General features: G+C 38.9%; 1 protein-coding gene across 6 annotated transcripts in view; it reads right to left on the bottom strand.

Moving 5' to 3' along the window:
• QTGAL (queuosine-tRNA galactosyltransferase) overlaps window positions 1-27,086 on the bottom strand; it is a 136,645-nt gene extending 109,559 nt beyond the window's left edge. For all 6 annotated transcript variants that reach the window (XR_012663303.1, XR_012663304.1, XM_075111048.1 and 3 more), the window contains exons 1-5: window positions 26,940-27,086; window positions 22,604-22,720; window positions 22,376-22,475; window positions 17,972-18,036; window positions 5,941-6,006 (exon numbers count right to left, since the gene is read on the bottom strand). Coding sequence is in view for 4 of the 6 variants with exons in the window: in XM_075111048.1 (XP_074967149.1) it covers window positions 5,941-6,006; window positions 17,972-18,036; window positions 22,376-22,475; window positions 22,604-22,720; window positions 26,940-27,005 (414 nt within the window). In the remaining 2 variants the exon portion in view is untranslated. The remainder of the gene's footprint in view (window positions 1-5,940; window positions 6,007-17,971; window positions 18,037-22,375; window positions 22,476-22,603; window positions 22,721-26,939) is intronic.
• Window positions 27,087-27,559: the final 473 nt, after the last annotated feature.

Below are 27,559 nucleotides of genomic sequence, written 5' to 3'. Positions count from 1 at the left end.
ATCTAAAACATGGAACTCACTGACGGATGATATAAGAATATCTATTAATCTTTTTGCACTCAAAACAAAACAAAGCTCAGTATTTTGTTAAGCCATTCTCACAATACTGCTCTCATGGATTAACTCACATAAAAACCCTGTCTCTTGCCAACAGAAAAATTGTTGAAATATTGTCGTTCTTTAGGTAATTTGAAAAAGAATCAGGTCTCATTATCATGGCAGCCGTATAAACACTCAGTGCTGATCTTAAAAGCTTTTCCACATTAACATCTAATCACATACAGCTAAAACTATTCATTTTAATTATATCTATAAGACAGGATCTACTCATTTTATTGTATACACTTTCTGTTGCTACTAAGAAAAATCTTTACTTGCCATTTCAAATATTAATTGAAATGAGTAAGGTGGAAGCTAAAAGGACTGACTTAATCAAGAACCAATGGAATTGGATCATTTCAGTCACAAAAAAAAGAAAGGGGAATCGTTCAAATTAGCACTCAATAAGCAATAGGTAAGGAAAATAAGGGGGCGGAAACAGTCTAAGATGTAATGGAAATGTGTAACAGGTCTAGGCAAGTAAAATGGCACAGGTTACAGTAACAATACAAAAAACTTATCTATTAGACTATAACTTTCAAAATCAAGAAATGTATGTGTCCAGACCAAAAGAAAAGTGAAAAAAAAAAACCACCAAAACTTCATTTCTAAGTTCCATTAGTGAGCTTCAGCAGGGAGGGAGAGGGACATACACCACTTTGGCCTAGGGTTCTGCCTTAAAGAAAGGGTTGAGCTCAGCTACATCATTCATTTGTTCATTTCCTCAATTCATTTGCTGATTATGCAATATTTGTTTACAGCTTTCCTACAGGCAGATCAACAGGTCTGTGAGCTAATCGTGCCATGCATTGTTCGAGTTCATTCAATCCAATCAACTGTCTTAGAGTCACATTAACCATGAAAGATATGCAGAATTTAGTCTGTTGGTTAAAACATTCAGATAATGCAAGCAACAGGTTAAAACAGCCTTAGGCATTGCAGCTCCAGACCTAAATCCAAGCTATAGAATATGCCAAAAATTTGCTTTAGAGATGCAAAACACTGAGAATCTCTCACTGAAGAAATGTAAATGGTTATACGCAATATTCTCTCACATGCCTAGTATCCTATATGTTTGAGAAAGAGGCTAGTAATTTTACCACAAAAAGAAAGGTGTTTATTCTGACACGGGTACAGATTCTCCTCTTATTCAGCCAGTGAAAACAAAAGGAAATAAAAACCTTTATTTTCTTTGCCTGCATTTTGATTCCAGCTGTTGGGAAGATGTAGGAGACAGTGAGGAAGAGCTTACCTATTTTCTAAGTAATTCTGCAGAAAGAGATAAAAAAATTGGAAGCCACATGCTGTTCATGTGCACAGTCATACTGTGGGGGCACACAGATACTCAAATTAAACAACGGTGAGAGAAAAAATAAAGTAACACCATGCCCAGCACACAAAACGGTGTCCAAAACCATTCAGTATGGCTCCAAGACAGAGGAGAAGGTCCAGCAGGCTTTGAGTGTGAACAATGGTACATGTTATCTTAGCACCCCTCCTCTCTCCTCCCAGTATGTGGAATCCTTAGGAAAAAGAAAAACTGGAAGAGTATTCCAAGTGCTGCACCATTCTTGAAAGCCTCCACAGTGGCACCGTGGCTTGGCAAAATGTGGCCATGTACCTATGTATCTCAGGAGTGAAGCACTTGACAGAGCAGCTCTCTAACACTACTCGAGCTCTCCAAAGAGTATACTCAAACCACATCCAGTCATTTCCTCTTGGGATGCCCACAGCAGATCCTGATGCAGCAGGTCCCTGCAACAAGACAACCTGGGAGCAAACACTGCTAACAATCTCATCTGTCCTTGAAACAAAAAGCTTCAGGACTTCTTAAACAGTACTACTCTGCTCAAATAAAATAACAGAATAGATGTGGGACATAGTTGCGGAATACTGCAGCGTGCGTGTGGGCATGCGCTGTTTGGGGAATAATGTTGAAACTGCACATTTCCTGGGCGACTCCAAACTCAGAAGCCTTGTTCAATAGAACACTAGTATGTACACAAAGTTGGATCTCCTCCAGAAGAAAAGTATAGCTAAAGTAAGATATGAAGGCCTGATTTCTTCAGAACTGAAGGAAATGTGATCTTGAATCTTCCCACTCATTAGCTGCCAACCAAGCATACGTGATTTGTGGCTGGTAAATAAGCAACACCTGGCTTACGCTGGAGAACTGGGAGAGATGCCCCTTCTAGGGATAAACAAAAACTAAAGCGAGGAGTTTTAGTAACAGTCATTCCTTCTCCAGTAACAAAGTCACTCCTTATCCTATCAGGGCATAAGGAACTTGAAGGCACGCTTGTATGCGGTGTAAGGGCACGTGTGCACGGGACAATCAGTGCCAAAAGGTTGGTAGCTAGTGTACTATCAACAGACAGTACAATGTCCCTAAGGTTTCAAACCGCTCAAAGTAGCCATTCATATTGAGCTAGCAGAGCTTAAGAATTTGTAGGATAAATACGCGAAGTCTTAAAAACTCGTATCTTCTAAGAGTGTCCTATTTATAGAATCCCTGTCAACAGGACTTGGAGATATTGTAAAATATTCAGAGGACAAGATGACAGCGGTTCTAGAGTGCTGCATTTAATAAAATCATAATGTATTAGTAATTTGTCTTTTGAGACCAGAAATCCTCTACTCTAAATGTTACTAATGACAGAACAGTTCCATCCCACAAGATTTTTTTTAAAAAAGTATTCAAGATAAGAGTAGCTTAGGAGAGCAGAGATGAACTTGCTCTTGCTCTTTAAAGCATGATTAAGTAGTCTACAATACAGGAAATAAAGCTAAGGGCTGCTGCAGTGTTACCCCAGTCAGTCACATTCCAGTACCTGAACCTGGGGGCAAGCCTCTTGCTTTTTGAGAAAGAGAGACACCAGTTTTTCTGAAGAACAACTGGTTGGAGAGTCATTTCAAAGGCATCTGGTATGTTCCATTCCCCTGTTTAGCAACCAGACTTCCAGTCAGGGTAAGGCAATTTGCATTTAAGAATAACATGAAAGAGGAAGAACCTCAGGGATTAATTAGGATCTTGGACATGATTTCTCTTGATGGAGAAAGTTGGAGATTTTTCTTACCTGTAAATCTATAGTAGTAATGACAGTAGACTGAAGCCTCCAATATTAGAGCCCCTGGGAGTTCTGGCTCTCAGTAACAACCAGCAAAGCTAGGATTAGGAACAGAATTTCTGCGAGTACATTGTGACTACATAAAGTCAAAAATCCAGGCCAGAAGAAGTTGCAAAACAGTGGAAAGTCCAAGTCTGCAACTTAGAATTTCAGGAACAAACCAAAAAAGCTCACTGCTTCACAGGCATTTCTCAAGCTTCTGCTTTTTTTTTTTTTTTTCCACTCCACCTACTCTGGCTTATCATACTGACTGAAGCTAGGGTCAGAACTTCAAACACAGAACAGAACTTTATCTGCACAGGCCAGCCATCTTCCAGCCAGAAGATTTAATGACATGATTATTCTGAGGACAGTAGAGAGACCATTCTCTGAGGAACAGCACTCCACCCTGACATCAGTCAGTAGATATGTGCCCAGAAGGTCAGCTTTTCTTTTCTCAAAGTCAGTCAAGTCGTGTCAGAACTATTGGGGAGCCCTGGATCAAACTGATCTATTTGCTTATCAGGAATAGATGTTCCCATTTCTCCTTTCAGGCTTTTGAATTCGAGTTCAGTAAAATACAACATTAACCCAGGAAGTATACTTCACATAGGCATTACAAATATTTTCTGTACCTGTAAAATGGAAAAATACGTTCTATTCAATTCAAACACAGATTCATTTTCACCTTCATAGGGTCCAAGAACAAAGAAGTAAAATCCTTACACCTAAAAGGCAACAACACAGGGCAAGAAATAATAGAAAATAAAAACCAGATGTTTAAAGAAAAAATAAAAGAAAACAAAAGAAAAACAAGGTCATTGCCTGAAAAGCTGCAAGGAAACCCTCCGATTCAGTAGAAAGTTGAGAGAAAGTGATGGCATGAGAGATCTACCCAGATGTTCTATGTCTATGCCATATGTGGAAGAAACACACATCTATCATTTTTCTTAAAGTTTAAAATCTCAGGCCTTTCTCTCCATTTGAGAATTTTTACACTTCGCTAAATTGAAGATTTTAGGTACTAATACGCCAGATAACTAAAAGGTGGAAACCCTTATTTCCCATGCTGAATCAGACTGACTTTGGCTAGTTTTATATAACAGGACGCAAAGCTCAAGTTACGCTTTGCAAATAGGCCAGTAGTAACCCCACTAAAATAGGGCCACAAGTTTAGATTAGTTTAGAGCATGGGAAAAACAAGTTTGTGTTGATTGGAATATATCATGATATCCTTCAGTCTACTCAGGCACTTGTTATTACTTATTTGATTGTCGTTTAATAGTTCATACTGAATATTGTTAGGCACTAAAGTGTAACAGAATAGAAACAACACAGTTAAGAGTTTTCTAAATAGATCACAAGCTGCTTAGTTAAAATTAGTCTAATTTTTAAAAAGTCTTAATATACACATATAGAACTCATATAAGCAAGAAATATGATAGCTCTTAACACTAGTTTCCAGAAAACAAGCTTACTGGATCAACTTGCCTCTCCAGTTTTTTGACATTTTACTACAGAATTACATTAACTGATTCCTATCAGAACAAAAACAACTTTCAATATATCATTTTATCACATTCATAATATGAACTAGGTTAACTGCTACTCAGGTACTACTAAAACTATAATTTGATAAATTACAGTGTAAGGGTTATCAGATTTTGTAAGAGACCTAATAGAGGTGGTGTGATGAGCAGGTACACATCCCACCGCTAAACAGCCGGTTGTTTGGCAGGCATTCCTCAGCCGAAACAACCACAATAATCTCTGCTTTGAAGCAAGCGTATTTCGGGGGGAAAGTTCAAAAGGTGTTTAATTCCCAGAGAGTGATAATCCTAAAACTGTTGACGTCTATTTTGTTCTGAGACCTGCAGGAAATACCTTCTTGACAGATCAAATCAATTGACTTTTCCTTTCCAGAAACCTTGAAATAACTCTCACAAGAGAAAATGTCAGAGATGTGAAAAGAGTCAGCCTATTTTTGCTTAACACTGCCAGTAAGAATACAAACTCAGTTTTCAATTTTATAAAGGAGTATCTATGTCAATAACATTGACAAATAAAGTAATTGCCATACCAAATTATTTATATTTATTATCTTCAGTAAGTAGAACATATATACAAACTCTTTCTAAAGGATACTGGCCCTAATCACAGAAATTTGTTTAAAATCAAAATAATTTCTAGATCATAAAGCAACTATCTCACAGAATGTTTTTGAGAGTTTACTTCACAAGAATAAAGAATGGCATTCCAAGAATATTTTCTTTTGCAGGCAGATATAGGGAGAAACATCAGTTTAACTGTAGGCCAGCTCATTAATGGTAACAACCCATACATTCCTGATGGTTTACAGTTTTTTAAATATTAAAAACAGATAATCCATAGCTGTAGCCAATCCTTTGCAGCTTTTCACATTACTTAGTAAGGCTACATAGAAAAGTAATTCTCCTTTAGATTACATACATTAGTGAAACTTGTATACTTATTTGAAAAATAGTATCACTGTCATAATGAGATTTAGTTTGCTGAATGGAGAAAGTAAGTGGAAGAAAAGAAGTTCAGTCAAAGCTACTCTTCAATGCAAGGACTAAAAATAAAGGAAAAGAATACACTGGTTATTGCTTTGCCTCCACCAGCCCTACTGTGAAATTTTCATATCCTTTTAAAGATGTATCCGGCACACTGTAAAAGAAAAACACACATATACACACAAGAAAAAAGTACTCACACTGTTTGGGCGTTGAATGGCAGCTTCGAGCTGCAGTCTAACCCGCTGTGGCATCATCACATCATCCTGGAATAAATAGCACACTGTTACTGAACATAAAAAGGGTCACAGTACAGTACTCACACACACATTAGAATATGCTGTTAAATTAACATCATTTTACTGGCTTGCAGTCAGAAATACAAATGGAACAAATATTAAGAGACTTTACAGTTCTAGAGGATTAAACTCAGCCCTGTTTACATTCAAAGTGATCAAAATTACTATATGACAACCATGTTGTGATCGCAACATGTATCTTATGGGCACCCACACATTTTACATTTCTAAAGAAATTCAGCACCTCGTTAACACAAAACTCTAACAGCAGGACTGATAGGATGTGCGGACAAGGGACTAACCTCGATTAAAAGCATGAGATTTGAGACATTCTAGCAACAGGAGAGATGTTCTTTGTAGTCTGGCTCTATTTTGTTTCACTGAGAAGGAAAAGCCTTCAGTCTCTAGATCCACCAACGTGTCGTAGTTCACGAGCACAAAAACTAGTATTTGTCAAATAATAAAATTCTTGGAGGGGGAAGAAAAAACTCACACTCATCAAATGCATCAGCAGTAATACTGGCTTCAAAACACACTACCTAGATTTAAATTTTATGTTAATGCTTTTCACCTGTAGAATAAAGGTCTGTTTTGTTTACATACAAAAAGACAGCTTACCTTGTAAAGAGTTAGTAACCTTGCTATCCTTCCTTGCAGAGACAGGAGAATTTCCTTTTGAAATTGTAGTCTTTCAAAATTATATTATTTCCTGTTCAAAATTATATCCTTTCTAGACTATGGTTTTACAGTCTATTAAAAATGTCCAACTATAGCACAAATTTTCTTCCCTAAATTTAATCTCCTGAGGTTTCAACCTACATTCTTTTCCATTTTGGTGCCACATTCCTTCCGTTTTAAAGGGTCAGTACAGCCTGTCTTATACTCTGGTTAAAGCTGACACAACCTGTTTCTCCCCAGAGTATTTCCACATGTCCCTACCTTATCGGGCAAACACCATTCAAAGCAGCCCTGAATTACTGTTCTCCAACCATTTTTTTAACAGTTCCTCACATTAAAATCATTCTAAGGAGATTCCTACTAAAGCCAAAGAGACAAATATTGAAGTTCCAACAATTTTCACTTTAAAACTTTCAGTCAAATCAATGGCAACAAAAATATATTACTGCTTAAATATCTAGAGGGTTGAATGACCTTGATATAAAGGTGATACTACAGTTTTATCAAAAACAATGCAAGAATGAAAAAAGTTTTAGAAGTAGATCCAACAGTTTAATACAATACAAGGTTAAAGATAAAACAAAGCAATAATAAAACCGAGCCTTATCACATGCAAGTTTATAAAAGATGGAAGGAATACATTGCCAAAAGCATTTTTCTGTATTTTGTATTTAGGATATATTTAGTAATAAGCATAGGAGATATTACTGATTTTCAAAACCACTGGAGTGAAAAAAACCCTTCTGATTTCTCAAGCTCTATGTGTCGGTTACTTCAAAACTACAATTACATTGTTTACCATCAAATCCACCTTATCACTAAGGCACCAGAATTCAGGTATTGTACCAAGCAAATGTTCCAAAAACACTTTTACCCTATTCCCCATAAGAACAACCATAATAATATTTCTTTACAGCAAATACAGAGCTGATTTTTTTAAATTAAGACTTGGTTTTCATATAAACAATAGGAGATATATTTAACTGAGCTTTGTTTACTCCTTTAAGGATTAATTAGGTTTCTTTGATATCTTGTTAAATCCCTAAAAAATAAGAATGCAAAAGAAATATCAAAAAGCAGGAATTTCAATGCTTAGAACAACGTTACTATTATCTCTTACAACATATGCTCTTGTGGTAAAAGATTCCACTGTTTATGGTCCTGCACAGCAGAGATAAATTTAACAGAACTCATACATTCACAGAGATTAAAAATAATCTACTTGATTTTAAAAGGTTAAATCAGCGTAGAAATAATTCAAACCAAATTTAAATATTCTACTCAAACAGGTCAATGTTATGTTTGTGCAAGGAGACAACTTGACAGGAAAGGTCTAGTTTCCCCTAGCAAAACACTACGTCATTTTCACTCTATTGGCACAACTAACAAGTCTACAGATTTGGGTCTTTGCCTCTCATCAAGATCACCAGCGTCCTGTAAAATCCAGCAAAAGAGGGGGCACAATAAGCACAAAAACTTCAAAATGCATTTTTTTTTCCCTGTTTTGTTTTAAATACATTTTTGTTCTGTACTGCTGGAAAACTCTATGAACTCTTCCCCTGACTGACCTTTAAAAATATTTTTTTTAATACTTTTGTCTTTGGGGCTTTCAGGGATAGGGGATTGTCTCATGGTTTTGAGGGGGGTGTTGTTTGTTTTAATTAACTGTTCGACACATATGATGCACTGCTGCATAGTTCTGTGATACTTTCTAGGTTTGTGGAAGGAGGAGAGAAAGGAAAGACGGAGACGAGAGAAAGGAAAGACGGAGACGAGAGAAAGGAAAGACGGAGACGAGAGAAAGGAAAGACGGAGACGAGAGAAAGGAAAGACGGAGACGAGAGAAAGGAAAGACGGAGACGAGAGAAAGGAAAGACGGAGACGAGAGAAAGGAAAGACGGAGACGAGAGAAAGGAAAGACGGAGACGAGAGAAAGGAAAGACGGAGACGAGAGAAAGGAAAGACGGAGACGAGAGAAAGGAAAGACGGAGACGAGAGAAAGGAAAGACGGAGACGAGAGAAAGGAAAGACGGAGACGAGAGAAAGGAAAGACGGAGACGAGAGAAAGGAAAGACGGAGACGAGAGAAAGGAAAGACGGAGACGAGAGAAAGGAAAGACGGAGACGAGAGAAAGGAAAGACGGAGACGAGAGAAAGGAAAGACGGAGACGAGAGAAAGGAAAGACGGAGACGAGAGAAAGGAAAGACGGAGACGAGAGAAAGGAAAGACGGAGACGAGAGAAAGGAAAGACGGAGACGAGAGAAAGGAAAGACGGAGACGAGAGAAAGGAAAGACGGAGACGAGAGAAAGGAAAGACGGAGACGAGAGAAAGGAAAGACGGAGACGAGAGAAAGGAAAGACGGAGACGAGAGAAAGGAAAGACGGAGACGAGAGAAAGGAAAGACGGAGACGAGAGAAAGGAAAGACGGAGACGAGAGAAAGGAAAGACGGAGACGAGAGAAAGGAAAGACGGAGACGAGAGAAAGGAAAGACGGAGACGAGAGAAAGGAAAGACGGAGACGAGAGAAAGGAAAGACGGAGACGAGAGAAAGGAAAGACGGAGACGAGAGAAAGGAAAGACGGAGACGAGAGAAAGGAAAGACGGAGACGAGAGAAAGGAAAGACGGAGACGAGAGAAAGGAAAGACGGAGACGAGAGAAAGGAAAGACGGAGACGAGAGAAAGGAAAGACGGAGACGAGAGAAAGGAAAGACGGAGACGAGAGAAAGGAAAGACGGAGACGAGAGAAAGGAAAGACGGAGACGAGAGAAAGGAAAGACGGAGACGAGAGAAAGGAAAGACGGAGACGAGAGAAAGGAAAGACGGAGACGAGAGAAAGGAAAGACGGAGACGAGAGAAAGGAAAGACGGAGACGAGAGAAAGGAAAGACGGAGACGAGAGAAAGGAAAGACGGAGACGAGAGAAAGGAAAGACGGAGACGAGAGAAAGGAAAGACGGAGACGAGAGAAAGGAAAGACGGAGACGAGAGAAAGGAAAGACGGAGACGAGAGAAAGGAAAGACGGAGACGAGAGAAAGGAAAGACGGAGACGAGAGAAAGGAAAGACGGAGACGAGAGAAAGGAAAGACGGAGACGAGAGAAAGGAAAGACGGAGACGAGAGAAAGGAAAGACGGAGACGAGAGAAAGGAAAGACGGAGACGAGAGAAAGGAAAGACGGAGACGAGAGAAAGGAAAGACGGAGACGAGAGAAAGGAAAGACGGAGACGAGAGAAAGGAAAGACGGAGACGAGAGAAAGGAAAGACGGAGACGAGAGAAAGGAAAGACGGAGACGAGAGAAAGGAAAGACGGAGACGAGAGAAAGGAAAGACGGAGACGAGAGAAAGGAAAGACGGAGACGAGAGAAAGGAAAGACGGAGACGAGAGAAAGGAAAGACGGAGACGAGAGAAAGGAAAGACGGAGACGAGAGAAAGGAAAGACGGAGACGAGAGAAAGGAAAGACGGAGACGAGAGAAAGGAAAGACGGAGACGAGAGAAAGGAAAGACGGAGACGAGAGAAAGGAAAGACGGAGACGAGAGAAAGGAAAGACGGAGACGAGAGAAAGGAAAGACGGAGACGAGAGAAAGGAAAGACGGAGACGAGAGAAAGGAAAGACGGAGACGAGAGAAAGGAAAGACGGAGACGAGAGAAAGGAAAGACGGAGACGAGAGAAAGGAAAGACCACAGTAGTTTAAGACATAATCCAAAATAAAATAATAAAGCAATTAGGTGATGAGGAAGAACAGCACAAAATACAAACCTCATCCCAGACAAAACTGAGTCACATCAGCCTTTTAGCTTTTTAGACTCAGGCTGAACAACTGCAAAATCCAACTTCAACACTTTACAGATTCTTTCCTGTCAATGACTGGACAGGTAACCACAATGTGGAAAACAAAATATATTTATACAGAAATAATCTTAAGTAACGTGGTTGTATTCTAGACCAGCGTTTTAAAAAAGCAATTTAAATTCTAATGAGTAAATCCAAAAAGATTGTACCACAAACTAGGAGCACTTTAAAGGTTTTTCTACTTCATAGGCCAATGATAGGAGTGAGACGCCCAACCATGCACTGCAGTGGTAGGAGTTTATGGAGCTTAAGCCACTAGAGTATTAGACAATTAAGACGTTAAAATATTTTATCCGGTTGTACATCACAAATTTTCTGCCCAAACTGTTGCATTTATGATACTGAATTCAGCAACTGTGTTGCCAAACTTTGTTTTCTAAACAGAGTTTGGTCATCTTTTTTGGTTTAAAACTGAGAACAAAACCTCAGCATAAGACAAACACTTTCCAAATTATTTTTTGCTCACGCCATGTCAGAGGGAAAAAAAAGTACATATCTGAATGTAGCCGCTATATCAAAAAGGGAAGTATATTTAGTTTGTTTCTGTCTCCTAGGTGTGAGTAGGAAAGATAGCAAGGCTAGCATTGATTTACATTGAATATATAATTTTTAAAAACTTAATTTTAACAAAAAAAGTTCCCACTGAAATTTAATTTCTCCTCTTAACATGGAAGTCAAATCCTCTAATGGTTCTCTTCTAGTAGATATAAGGGAGACAGGATGAAGAGAGATTTCCCCCACTGAAAGCACTGACAACAGAACAGATTTAAAATGCTCAATAAACACCTGCCTTTACTAAGCATATATCTGCAATAGGATAGCTAAGTAAAAAAAGAATCTGTAAGTAAATCTATTTTCATGTGACTCCACTCACCTAACTTTGCCAAGAAATTATGAAAAATCTCAGGTAATAGCTGGGTTTACCATTGTCTAAGTACGTACACACAAACCATGCAAACAAGGTGAAACAAACAGGTAAACGGCAAGAAATAAAGCAACATAAACAGAAACCTACTTTAGGCAAAATAACACAGAATTTACAGGAATTTTGCTGATTACAAAATGCTTCCTGTTCTCCAGTGTCCATTCTGAGTGGGAAAACAATTTGCTGAAAGATGGGAGAATGAAAAGGACTTTATTTCACATGAAAAGCCAGCAGGGGTTTCTAAACAAGCCCAGATGTGCTTCTGCCAGTGGGGTGCCGTGATCTCCATCACCTCTCAGTCCAACAGGCATTCTGCCTGCTTGCGTTCCTATCAAATAGATCCCTTCTGTAGAAAGCTGGCTTGCTCCTGTCAAGTTCCACACCACTTAGAGATGCTGCCAAATCAGAAAAGCTAGTTATACAACTATCAGCTGGGTTGTTTTCCTTCCAACCAGAGACACCATTCTTTATAAAAACACACACAATTTATACTGAGCTAATTGTTTTGTTTTACTTTACTCATATGTTTAGTGGAAGAAAAGGAAAACTAAATCAATAGACTGAGTTTAAGAATATTACTCAAAGCTGTTGTTGTTTCAGTACGTGTTTCTTAAATCAATCTGAGTAAATTCACATGACAAGCATTCACTGGCCTCTTCAGCCAGGCTGTCTGGACCAAGCTGAACTCCACAGTGAAAACTTGATGATTTCTCCCTCAAAAGTGGGGTTTTTTGCACTTCAGAAAGTAAAACATAACATACAACTCATTGTACAATACACATCTGCTTTTTTTAAAAAAGGACAAGTTCTCATAAAACAACACACTAATCATAGCTCAGTATTGAAGTGCTTTCTTAAGCTTACATTACAGACTCAGCATCACATGCTTTTGCAAATTCCTTCGTATTTGGCTGCGCAGAGAGAGAAGGAGAAACCAACACACTCCATCCTCACAGTAATAGCACCTTCTTTCCATTGCAGCTATTACACACAAAATACAACCTGTAGCAACACCAGGAAGGACGTTTGACTCGCTGAGAAACAGTATGGCATCTCCAAAGTTTTCAGTCCATCAAATAGTCATTCATTTATCCTGCATCTGCTCAGTATAGTCTGAAAATCCTTCTTTGGTATTGTTCAGTTCAGCTCCTTGAACCAGGAAAGTAAATGGCCTGGGACCTCCAAAATCTGGCCCATCAACAGCACTACCAAAGCAAATACACTGACCCTAGGCAATGTTCCAGAAGGCAGGTTTTTAAAGCCCCACACTATCCAACACATCAGAATCATTCACTCCAGTGGCCACACACAAGTCACCTGAGCAGAACACATCCTAATGGTCTGTCAGTACTTGCAAGATCATAGGAAAAAAAAATACTACTTTTCTGTTTCTACTCCTGAATTAAATGGAAAAAGAAGGGGACGACAAAAAAAAACCCCACACTTCAAAGTTTAAGAAGCTGACTTTATTGAGCACCCTTCTTTTACTAAGCATGACAACAAAAAGGTCTACATGGGAGGATATGTTTGGTGTTTTTATGTGCCTGAATAACCAGCACCTTCCGTCAATACAGAATTAAATATAATTTTTTTAATGGAATCTTTTAATTCAGCATCAGGAAGTTTTTGCTGTTGAGGCAGCTCCCACCTTGGTGCATCTGTTCAGCAAAGGCAGACTTGTGCCTTTCCATACCTAGCTTTTCTGTAGTCATTGGAGATCACTTTGGACCCTTCTCACAGTTAGAGCACTGTAAAAGGTATGTCAGTATTTGCAGGCAAGGGAAGCAAGTAACTCACACGGTGCTCAATGGCAAGGTCAGTAAACTCAGACAAGAGGAAAATCCTCGCTGTCAATTCCAAACACCCACTTAAACCAATAAACAGATGAGGATATACGTAGGGAGACGTGATGGCAACCAAATTCTGAAGGTTTGCTTCTTCATTTATGGAACAGAAAATTAACATTTCACATTCCAGACAGAGGCATTTAATCTTTTTTAATACATGCACTTCTTTACAGAACAATAAAAGGAATGATGCCTTCAAGCATTCACAGTTTGATTTTTTGGTGCTTATTAGTGATTCAGAAACATGCACATCTGTGCAGAAGAGGCTTCTGGTAATGGAGTTCATCACTATATTCCCTTCCCTGCTATTTGAGTAACAGCTTATTTCACTTTTTAAATTTGCAAGGAATGGTATGTTAAAAAAACAAAACCCAAACACATGAAGTCTGATCATTGCTTCACTTCCTAAGCTATACAGACATTAATCCAAAAGAAAGGAAGACTATTTCAAAAGTTTATTAGTGCCTGTATAGTAACGTATAACAGCAATTAACAAGAAATCCACCTTTCCAAAAGCAGCAAGTTATGGAGATTGTAAAAACAAGCAGCTATGTTTATAACTGAAAGCTAGCTTGAAGGCTGGAGTCCCTGAAATATCTACCAAGTCTGGCTAGCTAACATCCAAACACCTTCTTCCAAGACGTTTATGAATACCCCCTCAATGAAGTGTTTTTGAACTTGAAACTCAAGAAAAGCACGCAATTTCATGGCAATTAAGAATTAACATTCCCAGCTTAAATCATACAAGCAACTCTTACAAACAGAAAGGCACAGGTCAGCAGCTGCCAATTCAAACATGGGAATGCCGATTCCGGTGGTCCACCCTCACTTCTGGTGAATAAAACTTCACTGTTGCCATATGTCATTTTCAACTATTAGCAAGCAGTGACACCGTGGCAACGTGGTTTAGAGTCACATCATTGAACTGGCTAAGAACCTCAGAAATAGGGACACGTTGCCAAGAGAGCCTTTTGAAAGACTAAAACAAGTGTGACTTGAGTCAACAAGAGTCAACTCAGGTGAGCATGACTGGGTTTGAAATACTGCAGGTCAAAAAAGGATACATTTTTATATTTCTCCTTTAACAGTCAGCAGCCCTCCAACAACACATTGATTAAAGCCGAAATAATGGGAGACTACACATATTATTAGGACGAAGTGGAAGTGTGTTACTTTTTAAAGAAGCACAGTTTTATGCAAGTATAGGCATGTTTAAGTGAATGTCAACGAAAACAGCACTTCAAAGCAGCAAAAGGAATTTTTAGTGTAAGAGCCCTGCTGTGCTGCAACTCCGTAAATGACTATAACAAAGATGGTAACCACCCCAGAGAACTGACAAACTCAGGTTGCAGTAAAATGCAACTGGTAGATAAAGTCATAACTGCAGAGAATTTGAAGGGTAAAGGTAACAGTAAAACGTATTTGCAAAATTACTTAATCCTACCGTTGTTACGACCAAGATTTTCTGAGACTATAAATATTAAATATGAACAATTTGTTAAGTACCTTCAATTTTTCTACTTGTTTTCCTGGTGGGAAAAATGCCGCAGTAGCTTAGAGGTGAAGTCTGTAACAACAGCCACAGCAAAAAAAAACTCCATAATAGCTATTAGTTAAACAGCTGCCGCTTCATACTAGAATAGGCTGATCAAGTTCTGACAGTTCTGAGCTCTGTAACCTTTTTTTCCACATTTCTTCCCAATTTGTTGTCCTCACAAATCTGTGTTGAGAGACATAACACACGCAGCTTGACTCCAGCTGGAATGGCAAGCAAAACAGTCTCTCTGGAGCCAGCACTTCCGAAGATGCTCCCAAATATACTCGTGCATTCATTTCACTTCTTTGAGTGAAATGAATGTACAAGGAACCATGAGGTATTTGTCCACCTATATGAAATGTATACAAACTACTGACCCAGACCCATTTCTCCCTACATCTACCTATAGCAAACCTGAAATTACAGCTGTGCTCCTGAAGGTCAATTCCCTGGCATTACTGCAGCACATTCCAAAAGGCTGATATCAACATTCCTTCCTAGAGAGCTTGATACTGGATTGGTGACTGAAATGAAGAAGGTAGGTGGCGTGTAGAAGCCGAGCTGTTAAACAGCTGGCAACATCTGTGTTTCAGCTCATACCACACAACATTTACTCACTACGGCCAAAATATTGAGCAATTTTTAGAACTGTAGCAGTTTCCACATTCATTTTATTTCCTCCAATCTGTTTCCGGCAAAAAAAATGGTAGCCACAAGGAAAGACAGCAGGAAATACATTTCAGTAATGCCAATCGTTTAGTATTTCTTTTGTATCAAGATTAGGCTTCTGAGAGTTCAGAATGCCTTCTATCTTGAGGCATCTAGCTCAGCAGCAGGAATAGAAATGTGTACAACAGAAAATCTTGGTAGCTTCTTCCAAGCTTATTCGTACTGTAAGTCAAAATTCTCAATCAGATCACTTCATGTAGGTCTTAGTTACAATAAATATATACTTATGCTAATGATAATCTTGCAGAAATCCAAAAATCATCACCTGTTACTTTCCTTAACAGTTGTAATTTGTTCTCCTGATGTATTCTTATCCTTCACAGCTAGACAGCAAATAGAAACCACGCAGGAGCATGAAGACGCATACCGTACAAACACCATAAGGTAAATAACAAATTAAGAATTTTGAAGATATCTTCATAAAAATATTAATGAATTTCATTTAAAGAATTTAATTTTCTAGATTTCTGCTAGTGATTTATAAAAAACTAGATCTGTCTGCATTGCAAAGAAAGAATAATCCAAAATTTACCCCAGTAAATTTTTCTATACAGATTGAAGACAGAAGATATGAAGCTCCCCGGGACAAGATGATAGGCTAATTTCTCACTTGTGCGTACCTGAACTCAGCTAACTTCAGTCAACATAATTACGTATGTAACTCACCCTGTGTACTCCCTAGAACGCCCCATACAATGTGGTATCTGTCCAAGCCTGGAACACCTGAACTTTGAAAATCATAAAACCTTTTTTTTTTTCCATTTTAGATACATGAACAGCTTCTCTGACTCACAATATAGGAGAGTTAAACCCATGGAATCATTCATATAAATTAAACTAGCACTTGGGTTTGTGTCTACCTGAAGTAAAGCAAAAAGAACTGGATCCCAAGTTCATTCATCTCAACACTGGCATCGCTCCAATTACTTGAAGGCATGATTTATGATGTCCCTGCACTCTTTTAATACCTTGAGTCAGATGATCAAAAACAGAGCAGCGGATTTTGTGCTTATACTTCCTTAAAATAATCTGGTTTTGAAACAGACACTGACACTCAGTGCTGGATATGAAATACTTTTTCTGATGTATGATAAACTGACCTTTCCAAACACCATTAATTTGTGTATGTGGCTGTGAGTTCTGTGTATTCAATGGATGCTTAAAATTTTGTTTCTGAAATAACCACTTTTACCCATATGTATCTGCTATTGCATTTCAAAACTTCAACCATGTTCAATCATGTAAATTCGATTTACATGAAATACACTCCGTAAAACCAACAAAAAAAACCCCAAACCCAAACTGTTAGAGGGAAACTAGGAGAAATTCAAATAAACTAATTTTAAAAGGCACACTGTATTGCTAAATACAGTAATAACTTAATAAAAGCAAGAATAAAGGCCAGGAAAGCCACCTGCAAAACTTAATTTCTTAAATGGTAAGAAGAGAAATTTCTGCTGCATTGCCTTGGGTCAGAAGAAATACACCAGCACTTAACCATGTCTTGCAACAGTACACTGACTAATTCACAAAATTTTAACACACAAACAAAAAAATCCTTCTATCTAGTTGATACAACAAATGGAGTCTGCAAACTGAAAGACTACCCCAATTAAAACCTGTGCAGTTATAAGGCTGTAGAGTTTTCATCCCTGCTCTCATTACACTTTCTAATAAGCACAGACAATCATAACATGAAGTTGAATCCTACCTGAAACCTACACTTTGAGCAGCCAGTTCCTCCCAGTACTACACTAAGCCATAGTTCAGTTCCAATTCAGAGGAAAGTATCAATCTTCAGGTGAAATTACATGAGATCAGTGAGCCTTAAAGGTCTTGCTCTTCTTGCCTGATCCTAGCCACACGGCACCATTCCTCAGATCAGCTACGCATATTCGTGAAACCCTTCACGGCATATTAAGCTGCATAAAGTCAGATAGCTATCTGTAGGTGAGGGAGCTGAATGGGTTCACAGAAGGTATCCAACAAAGGACAGAAAAAAGATTCAAGATGGAAGGTGAGACCTCTCCTATTTTGCATCAAAAAGCCAGTAGATTAGCTCTTAGTTTCTCATCAATATAATTTTCCAAAGAATGTGGGAAAGAAAAATCCTGAAAACACCTAAGTACCAACCTGGCCTAACCCTGCTCACAATAGCTTGTGAAATCTGACAGGATCAAAGAATGGTGTAAGGCTGTAGGCTTTCTACAGGTTGGAAGACAACTTTATGGCTATAAATAGTAACCACCGTGTTTAACACCCAAACACCTTTAAACAGCTTGTCTTTAAGGCAAACCAGCAACTACATTAAAAACAAAATAATTTTATTGACAAAACTAAGTTAGACAAAATGCATTAACTTACTGAATCCAGGAAGCAGAGATAGGCTCCTGAGCTCTGAATTACTGCTTGATTTTTAGCAAATCCAACTGTGGAGAAAACAAACATAATTTCCATTTCTTTAAGTCTTACTACAGTCAGGAAGACATTAAAGGAAATATGAAAATCAGTATCAAGTATGCAATTTTTCCATATTTAAAACCAGGTAATCTGTAAATACTTAAATAGATACCTATTTCAGTCTTCATCTCTGAGTAGTTATCAGTTGTAGTTGCAAGCCCACCACAAAGACATAATAAGTAATATGTATCTTGAGAACCCAGCAATAAGATGAACTCTACTTACCACTGAAAGGCACCTGCAAGGTAGGAGTGTTTACCTGGGATAGTTTTTGTATGTAGGCAAGGTCTACCTAAGAACATTCTGGCCTTTAAATTCTTCTCCCAGGCAGCAGTATAAGAAAAAAAAGAAAAAAATCACACTACATCCAGTGTTATTCTGAAAAATGCTAAATGAATTTCACTTGGTCAAATGTATAACATTTACGCTTATGGAACCAAGTCAGGGAATCCAGCAGAAGATTGCCCTGACATGGAAACCAAATGATGTGAAGATATGCAATACTGTGGGGTTTTTATTCTTTAATGGGAAAACTGGAAACATAAAGCCAGAAAATCTCACCATGAAGTAGAGTAGGATAATATTATTTGAAATTATCCCCAGAGTTCCTGATTTTGCATTTGAAAAAAGCAGACTTCTGTAATTCTCTACTCTTTTTATGTAATACAGGCTTAAGTTTACTCATGAAACAAATTTAATCAGGCTCAAAGGTTCACTTAGTTAAGGCACATACTCCTTGGCGGTTTTGCTGAACTGTCCCAGTACAGACAAAGCCTTATGACTGCATTTCTTACTGCCTCAAAGGAACATTATGTCAACTACCAACAGAACACTACTAATAAAGGCTCTTCCTTATAATTCTGTTATTCTTTTCTTATGTATTTTCAGTATTTTAATCCTCACCCTAACTTCTCTTCACCATGGATTTCTTGGACTTATCTTGCAGTATATTTACATATCACTTTTTATACACATATGAATACCTAATCTCCCATATAGAGTTACTCTCATTCTCCTTCCTACTGGCAGTAAAAAAAGCAGTTGGCAAAGTCAGTAGCTACCACAACAGCAGAGCTGAATCCTGGCATGAGCAGTTTTAGTGGGAAACAACTGATGCAAGTCAGCAGGCCTGGACATGCCAGTCAAGCAAAACCCTAATAGTGTGGAGGTCCTTACTAAAGCAAGAAGTAAGAGAGCAGGATAGAACTAAATTTGCCCAATGTCAGTCAAATCAATACTCTCATACATCACTACCAGCTGTAAAGCAGCCTGTACTTACATTTCAGTGCTGCATTAGCATACTCCAATTTTTCAACAGTCTTCAGCAGAAAATAATGAGGTGCTAAGAACCAGTGATGTAGGAAAAAAAGTGAAGGAGGCTCAAAGGCAACTACAAAATACTCTATGAACTTTCTGAAATATTTTAGATCCCATTTTCAAATAAAATAAATATTTGTTATAAGAAAAAGTTGGAAAATATTTCTTTCTAAGATTAAGGCAGAAACCATCCAGCTTTTCACATACCAGCTATTCTTTTAGAGGAGAGGAAAAAATACACTTATTTTTAAAATTATTAATAAGAAAGATATAACTCCCCATAGAAGAAACTAGATATTAAAAATTGTTTCACCACAATGAATCCTATGCTTGGCATGAGTAAAAAATTTTCTTAATATTACTCTACTGAACAAAATCAAAGGTTTGTGCCAGGTCTCTGGGTTTTGCAAGGCCTGCTTACTTGATGAAAAGAGCCTGTTACCATGGTTACAGCTGTAAAAACTTAAGCCTCAGTGAGATATTAACATTCCTCACTCTTGGAAAGAAAAAGGTTTCCTTTTTTTAGGCAACTGACCCTTTCTTTTTTTCTAGGTTCCCCCCCCTTTCTTTTACATGTTAGAAAAGAATCAGAAATAAATCCTAATCTTGTGTAAATAGTTGAAGATGTGAAGCCTGACTAGTACATTGTTTCTGTACTAAAGCATCTTCTTTTAAAGGAAAGACTCCTTACAGTTGTAACTAGTCCTTAACATAATAAAAGTAAATCACTGAAAGCAAACAAATACGATGGATTTCAAGTAACCTGCACCTAAAATGTAACCATGAAGAAAAGATGTCCTCATTTTAATGGTGACCTAAGAGTGACTTCCACATGATTAAGCTTGGTTTTGTTTTTTTTTCAGAGCTACGCATTTCATACTGTTATTTAAAACAATGCTCACAGCTGCATCCCCCACCCCCAATTTATTAAAGATTTGTTCAGGTTTCAGCTATCCCAACACCGACAAATGCATGTTAAAACAAAAAAAAATCTGGCATATCTCTAATGGCACAACACACTCCTTGTAATTCACAACTTGAACTTCGTTTTAGTTTCAGTTTCCTAATGCGCAAAGGTGAACTGACTTCAGAATTCTAACATAAATTATTGTTAAAACATCGCACCTGTGTGTTCTTGCAAACTAAAAACTGGTTTACACACAATTACTCTCTTAGGAACAAGACTTTACACATAGAAAATGTTTTACAAAAATGAAAAATACATGATATAGCAAGATGGTATTAACAAAACATTACTAACCAACTTTCCTAAGTACCATCATTAGCAACCTCTGGTATTATTCTTCGACTTTCTTCCTGAGAAGTCACAATCTACTCACCTTGTAGATCATCAATTACTAAGAGAAATAAGATTTGAAAGGAGACTGATCACCCAAGAGTTGGGGGGGGGGGGGGAGGGGGGGGAAGGAAGAGAAGATAGATAAATTTCCAAGAATACAAGCAATTCTTGACATTGCTCCACTCCAGCTTTATCAGTTGCGCGAAGGAGAAAAATTCCCTCTACAAACCTTGTCTGTCTTTTGTCATCACCAGTTCAATAATGCCAATATTACAAGATGCACTGTGAAAACAGCAACAGTTCAAGCTAGAGATGCTAAAACACTAAAAATATTTATAGTAACAGTTATGCTGTGTTGCTTCAGTGTTGGTAGGTCTGTCAGCTGTTGAAAACACAGCTTTAAAGAAGTCTTTAGTCAGACCTACTCTCTAGTTTTCTTTGTCAAAGGAAATGACAGTAAATAATGCCAGGGGCCTGTACCAAGTTGCAGATGAATTCAGTGCACAAACTCCTATTTATTTGCATGTTTCAACAAGGAGATGAAAATTAAGCCTCTGAAACAGAACTGGGCTTTTTCCTAAGAAGACCATTTTGAGGAGACTGTAATAGCCTAGGTTTCTTTCCAGTTACAAATAGGACATTGGGGGGGGGGGGGGGAACACAAAACAAAACACCAAACACAAAACTAAGCATATTTTGTGTTACAGTGTTTCCGAAGTGTGTCTTAAGCAAGGTAACTTGAAAGACACAAATTTGGAACCAGTTTTATATCAGTCCCTACCTGTCTACTCATTGTCACAAAATCCAGAATGATAGAAACATTAGTTACACAGCTCCCATACAAAACGTCAGCACACTGCCCTGCTTGCTTTGTCCTGTTGTTGTTCTCCTTCAGAATGCAAACACAATCTGCCAACTTCAATGCCATTCAACACCTGCTTCTTCAAAAGCAATATACTTTTATTTCTATTTTACATTTCAGCAAGTTTGTCTGCTAAAAAAACTCTAAACATAAAACAATCAAAACAAGAAACTGATAGATCTGTTATCTCCTCCAGTGGGTAAAGGTAGTTCATATTAGCATGTAAATCAATAGGGAGTCACACCGCACACCTGTCTGGTGGCTCACTAAACATATTGGTTTAGCCCCTTGTGTAAATACTTAGGAGTTTAGTGAGAGTTTTTAGCTCACATCAAACCTTTTCTAAAACCTGTGTCTTGATCTTATCATCAAAGGGTATAAAAAAAGTATTCTGTTCTATTCCAGTGTCTATTCTACAATACTGAAAGACATGCATTTACTTTTTAAATCATTATGTAAGAAATTTTTATTTCTTTTTTCTTAAAGGCCACCTCCTGAAGATGAATCAGCTATCAGGAAGCCACAGTAAAATTGTAAGCGTTAACAACATTGTGTATATTACAATTAAACAAAATTCTTTTGCAAAGCAGAGCACAAGTCTTAAGGCAAGTTCTTCTTCCCTGGACATACAAACAAATTCTACAGAGCCAAACCAACAGGGCCCAATTCTAAATTGGAATGAGTTCTTGAATGAAGAGCTCTGGAAAACAATGTGGGGTTTTTCCCATTGCAACTGCAAGTGGCTACAAAGACACTTTTCAAATTAAAAACCAGAAGGTGCCTGCGATAACAACCTAACTGTCAAAAAAATCACCATTAATCTACATACCGCCTCGAGGTTGAGAGGAATCATTACTACCAATGACTACTGGAACACCAGCAGCTTCCAATTTGGTCTTCCATTTTTCAATTATTTCAGCTGAACCATCCTAGAGAAAGGATGACACAGACACAGCTGTTTTAATTTGCATGGTGAACCAAACACAGGTCAAACCAAAAATTCCTATCAGACAGAGTATTTACTTAAACAGTATTTTAAACAATGTCTGAAACATACCTTACTGGCATCATTAAAAACTGACAGCTCCATGGTTTCTTTAAAATCTTGTTCCCAAACTGACTTCAAGCATTCATCCAACCAGCATTCGCTGTTGTGAACAGGTACAATGACAGACTGAAAAAAAAAAACCCACAACAAAACAAACAAAACCCCAAACGTATGTCAGTAAGCACTATTTCTTTTTAATTACAGTCTAAGAATATATATTTAAAAGGGGAAGTGCCAGATCCTTTTGAAACTAACTCGCACAAAAAATGGATCTTAAATATATAAAAGTGAAGTTCCTTTATTTTAATCATAAATATACAATTTGTTTTCTCTATCAAACCTATTTTTTTTTAATTTTTGTGTTCTACAGGATGGCTTTTGGTAGATCTCCAAGGAAACAAAGAGACTGCTCAACCAAAAACGCTTACAAAACATCTGTGACACCACGCTAACCTGTTTCTATTTTTCCTATATTTCTTACGACACTCTACTGCGGGCTTCCATTAATATACCTTACTCATCAATTTTTTCTTTATGCTCACTATCTAACCGGAGATGCTCATATACACAGCCTGTACCCTTGGGCTCTAGCCAAGTTTTTAAAAATGATTCTATCTAAAGCTGCTATTAAGCACAGTAGAAGATGACATATGACATAGTTCTGAAGCCTACCATTTCAAGTGCAGGCTTTTCTGTGATAGCGTCTATTGTTTCAGCCACATACAAAGCATGAAAACTTATCTTTAAAATTAAAATTGGATAGAAACCAGAGACGAGGGATTTCTCTATTTGGTTACTCACTGCTGTTCTAATTACCCTGCAAAGGCCAACAACCCCCCCAAATCCTTTCAGTATTTCAAAAAATAATACATTCCATTCACAGAATGCAAAGCCCAAAGAAATTAGCACAGTAATGCACTGGCGATGTTTGTAAAGGCAATCCAAACCCGTACCTGTTAAGATCATTTATAGATGGGGAACTTAAGGCAAAGAGCTTAAGTAACTTGTAAAAAGTCTCATGGGACATTTTAAGAAGTTCCTAGAAACAGAACTTAAACTCCTTATCATGTGGTGTAACCATAAACGCATAGTTTGAAGAAACAGAGGATTAGTACCTTTTGTGAGCATGTGAGAATCTTAAGAAACAAAATACTAGAAGAATAGTGAAATTGAATTATTCAAGATGTAGTGACATGTGAGTACCAGTACATTATGCGAATATATGCAAATGCATACATTAGCAGGCAGATTTTGTGGACACTGAGAGGTGTATTTTTGGTTTTTTAGAGTATGATGTATGTATACACAGGTATTACAGAGTATGGTGTATGGTATAATGATCAGCAAATAAGAAACTTAACATTTCACAGCAAAATAAAAAAATGTTTGTCTAAAGTAATGAACACCCTGATTTTTGGCAGGGTGCTGTAACAGGCCAAATGGGTATTTAAAAGAAGGAGAAGGAAAGCTATCTAGAATATTAAGCAAAGCAGGTTTTTGGCTTCTGTTTTGGAGAGATAAATAAGTAAAACAAGGAGAAATAAAAAAATAAGAATGTGAAATCAATTACCAAATAATTACAACACACAGACAAAAAGAATTATTTCAGAACGGTCTCAGAATAGTACTTTGAGACAAAAAAAAAGCTAAAATCTGAAATTCTAAACAATTATATTCAATTTACTCAAGATTTTAATAGCCTTTATGTCTCTATGTCAATTAAAATACAAACCTATACATTCGTACTAATCAAACATATGCATTCAGAAAGAAAAGGGTTCTCCAACTCTTTCAATGGCAATATAAACTAGCTACAGTTTTACCCATCCAGAAACATAACAATTTTCCAATTTGTTTCCTAAGTAACTCAGTAAAACTCTGACTATGCCACCACAAACTAGCTTGATATTGGCTTGAAAACTGTAAAACTGGAACAACTTTGCTTTTTTCCCAATAATAAACTCCTGTTTTAAGTCAGGATAGCAGTGCAAAACACTAAGATTATGTTTGGACCTCTCTGTTTAGTTTGAACAGAAAGCAAAACCCAGTACTTTAACAACAGCACATGTAGAACAATTCATAAATATCTGATGGCACTAAGGTACTCTGAACTCAGCATAATAACTCATATTAGCATCTCCTAAACACACTACTGTCAGCAAGTTCTACTTCCACAGAGCCACCACAACAATGGTGAGCTAGATGCCTGCCAGAATAAGGTAGAGCTGAACTGCTGATGACACTTTTATGTAAAACCTGAAAAATTAACAAATCCACACAAATAACTGTACACAGCAATATGGTTAAAACATCAGAGTACTGCTAACATCGTATACTAAAGGTTCCTTAGGTTCTAACATTCTTAGTCGGTTTACTGTTTTCCTGTGTTTATTTTTTTTTAAGCCAAAAAGAAATTAAAAATACCGCAGAGCTAAACTTTCATTGCTCCCTCATTTATTTCTACATTTGTAGCCTGGCTTAAACGTTACCAAGAGCACTCGTCCTTGTTTTGCCAAGAGCAGGTCTGCGGGATATCATCCGGAACTGGGCATTCGTAAATTGGCCTTTACCACCGCATGATTTATCAGAATACTTCAATCCCCTCAGTTGATTTAAAGAAAGAAAAGCTTGAACCGGGGCACTACTTCACTTACAGGTGCAGATTCAGCATAACACCCCCCAGCTGGTAGTAATCTCGAGAGACCCCGTCTACTACTTCTGTCCCAAAACAAGATCAACCACAGCTGTATCATTGCTGCCAAACCATAACCTCCAGGGACAGAAACACCAACCTTGCTAAGACAATCTCTAAAGGCAGGCATAAGGGAGACCTGGAATACAGTTTCCCCATGTCTGAAGTCTTTTTGCTACACTTTATGTCAACTACGACTTCCTGATCCCAGTACATATTATTATTCTGTTCTCCTTCCAGCAGCCTACCATGTATTTGAAGACTGTTACCATAATAGTGAACTACAGAAATATGCATAATGCTCTTTCAAAGTCATTCTGAATGAGCATAGGGACATAAATTGCAAGCAACTAATATATTTTTGTCATTACAAGGTCAACTGAGTGACAACTGAGTCAGAATGATAATTTCATTAGCGGAACTGATTTATAACAGAATCCAACAAAGGAGCATTTGCACGGCCTATGAGCCAAGTACAACAGTTAAAATACAGAACTATGAATCAGAACTGGATTTGAGCAATGTGACACTACCTGGTGTTCCCTGAACTTCACACATTCTAGAGTAGGGCCTGAAGCGATTTCAGGTATTTTTAGTAATGTGGTTTTGCCATCACTAAACTGAAGACAATGATTCTTGGCTTCACTGCAAAATGAATTTTGATGAATGGCAAAAGTGACAGAATGTGAAACAGTTAACAGGTAGTTCAGTCCACTGTCTTCTACAAATGCATTGCTCAACCAAAAAACCCTCCCTTCTTCCCTCAGCTAGACCACTGGAAAACAATGCATCAATCATAAGATTGGAGAAATGTGAGGTTAAAAAAAAATGAGTGACAGAAACTGTGCAACTGAATGTTTTGCATCAAAAAAATGTCTTATTTCTGGCATTACCACTGCCATCCTCTCCTGAGGATATAGGTAACAAATGACTCCAAAAGGAACGTTAATTCCAGTTTCCACACATTTCAGTTCAATTTAACCTCTACCTGCCTCCATATCTAAATGTGGAAATTACTAAAATAATTTTAACACTGCTGAAGAGCTTACAGAAGTCAGAAACTGTTATTTTTAAATGAAGTTTTCATATGAGTCACTATCCCAAACCATTTAGAAACTCGTGGCTGTTGGCAGAAACACAGTAGTTTTGTCAAATCTTATATATGCGATACTTCGGATAAACCCAGAAAGGTTTTCAGGCCACAAACTTTGACCTCTCTTCAGGATCTCTTCATCGTTTTTACTTGCTCATTGACCTGTATGTTTTCTGCCTTTTAGATGTTTGCCTTGCTACATCGAAATTGCTGCCAAACCACATCAGTTGTACGGGTATATATCTGTGAAAGGAAAACTAATTTGGAAAAAAAAAACCCTGCCATCGTTACAGGGAGTCACAAATGATAGGAGCATGGTAAAGAAAAATGTAAAACTATCTTTTCGACCTCCCCGTGACCAAGCGTGCGCGGCCCGTCGCTCCGCAAGGCCGACCAGCACAAAACTGCGGCCCAAAGCCCCTCCGGGAAAGCCCCGCCGCTCCCCCGCAGCACCGGCAGGAGCTCCGGGGCCAGCTCCCCGGGCCGCTGGGGACGGACCGACCGACAGACCGACCTCCCGCCGGGCCCCCCGCCCGCGCCTCGGCCCGCCTGACACGTACCACCTGCACGGCCCCGGGGCGGCGGGCCGCGGCGGGGCTCCCGCCGGCCCTCCCCGCCTCCGCCATGGCCGCCTCCGCCCCTCAGGGCGCGGGGAGGGGGTGAGGGGGGCGCTCCTCGGCGGGGTGTCCCGGAGCGCCCCGGAAGAGCCGGGGCTCCCGGCAGGGTGTGTGTGGGGGAAGGTGGCTGCCTCACACGTACCGCCGTGCTACCAGCCCCCCCCCCCAGCCCCACTTTTCTCTTCAGGGGACGCCCCCCGGCTGCCCGCCCGCCGCGGCAGCCCCTCAGGCCTCCCGCGCACCGGGGCGAGCCCCCCGCCGCGGCGGGAGGAACGACGATAGATGAGGCGGCTGGAAAGGCCGGAAGCGCCGCCGCCGTGTTGCGCGACAGTCTGGGAGGGCGGCGAGCAGCGAGGCGCTGAGGGGAGGCCGCGCGGCCGGGCCTTGGCCCGCGGGAGCCTGGCCGCGAACCGCAGGCCGTGTCGCCTGTGCGAGGAGACCGCCTCGGCCGGAGGCTGCCCTGCCTCGGTTTGAAGTTCTACAACGTTCCTCCTCGCCGCGGGGGCGGGATCACCCCCAGCCTAGCTCGGACTGCGCTGCTCAGGCTGTGGCAGGGCTGGAGG

This window comes from Phalacrocorax aristotelis, chromosome 16 (assembly GCF_949628215.1).
Source record: "Phalacrocorax aristotelis chromosome 16, bGulAri2.1, whole genome shotgun sequence".
NCBI classification, from domain to species: Eukaryota; Metazoa; Chordata; class Aves; order Suliformes; family Phalacrocoracidae; genus Phalacrocorax; species Phalacrocorax aristotelis.
The sequence above is the reverse complement of the archived record's forward strand: the minus strand, read 5'-3'. Positions and strand labels throughout refer to the sequence as shown.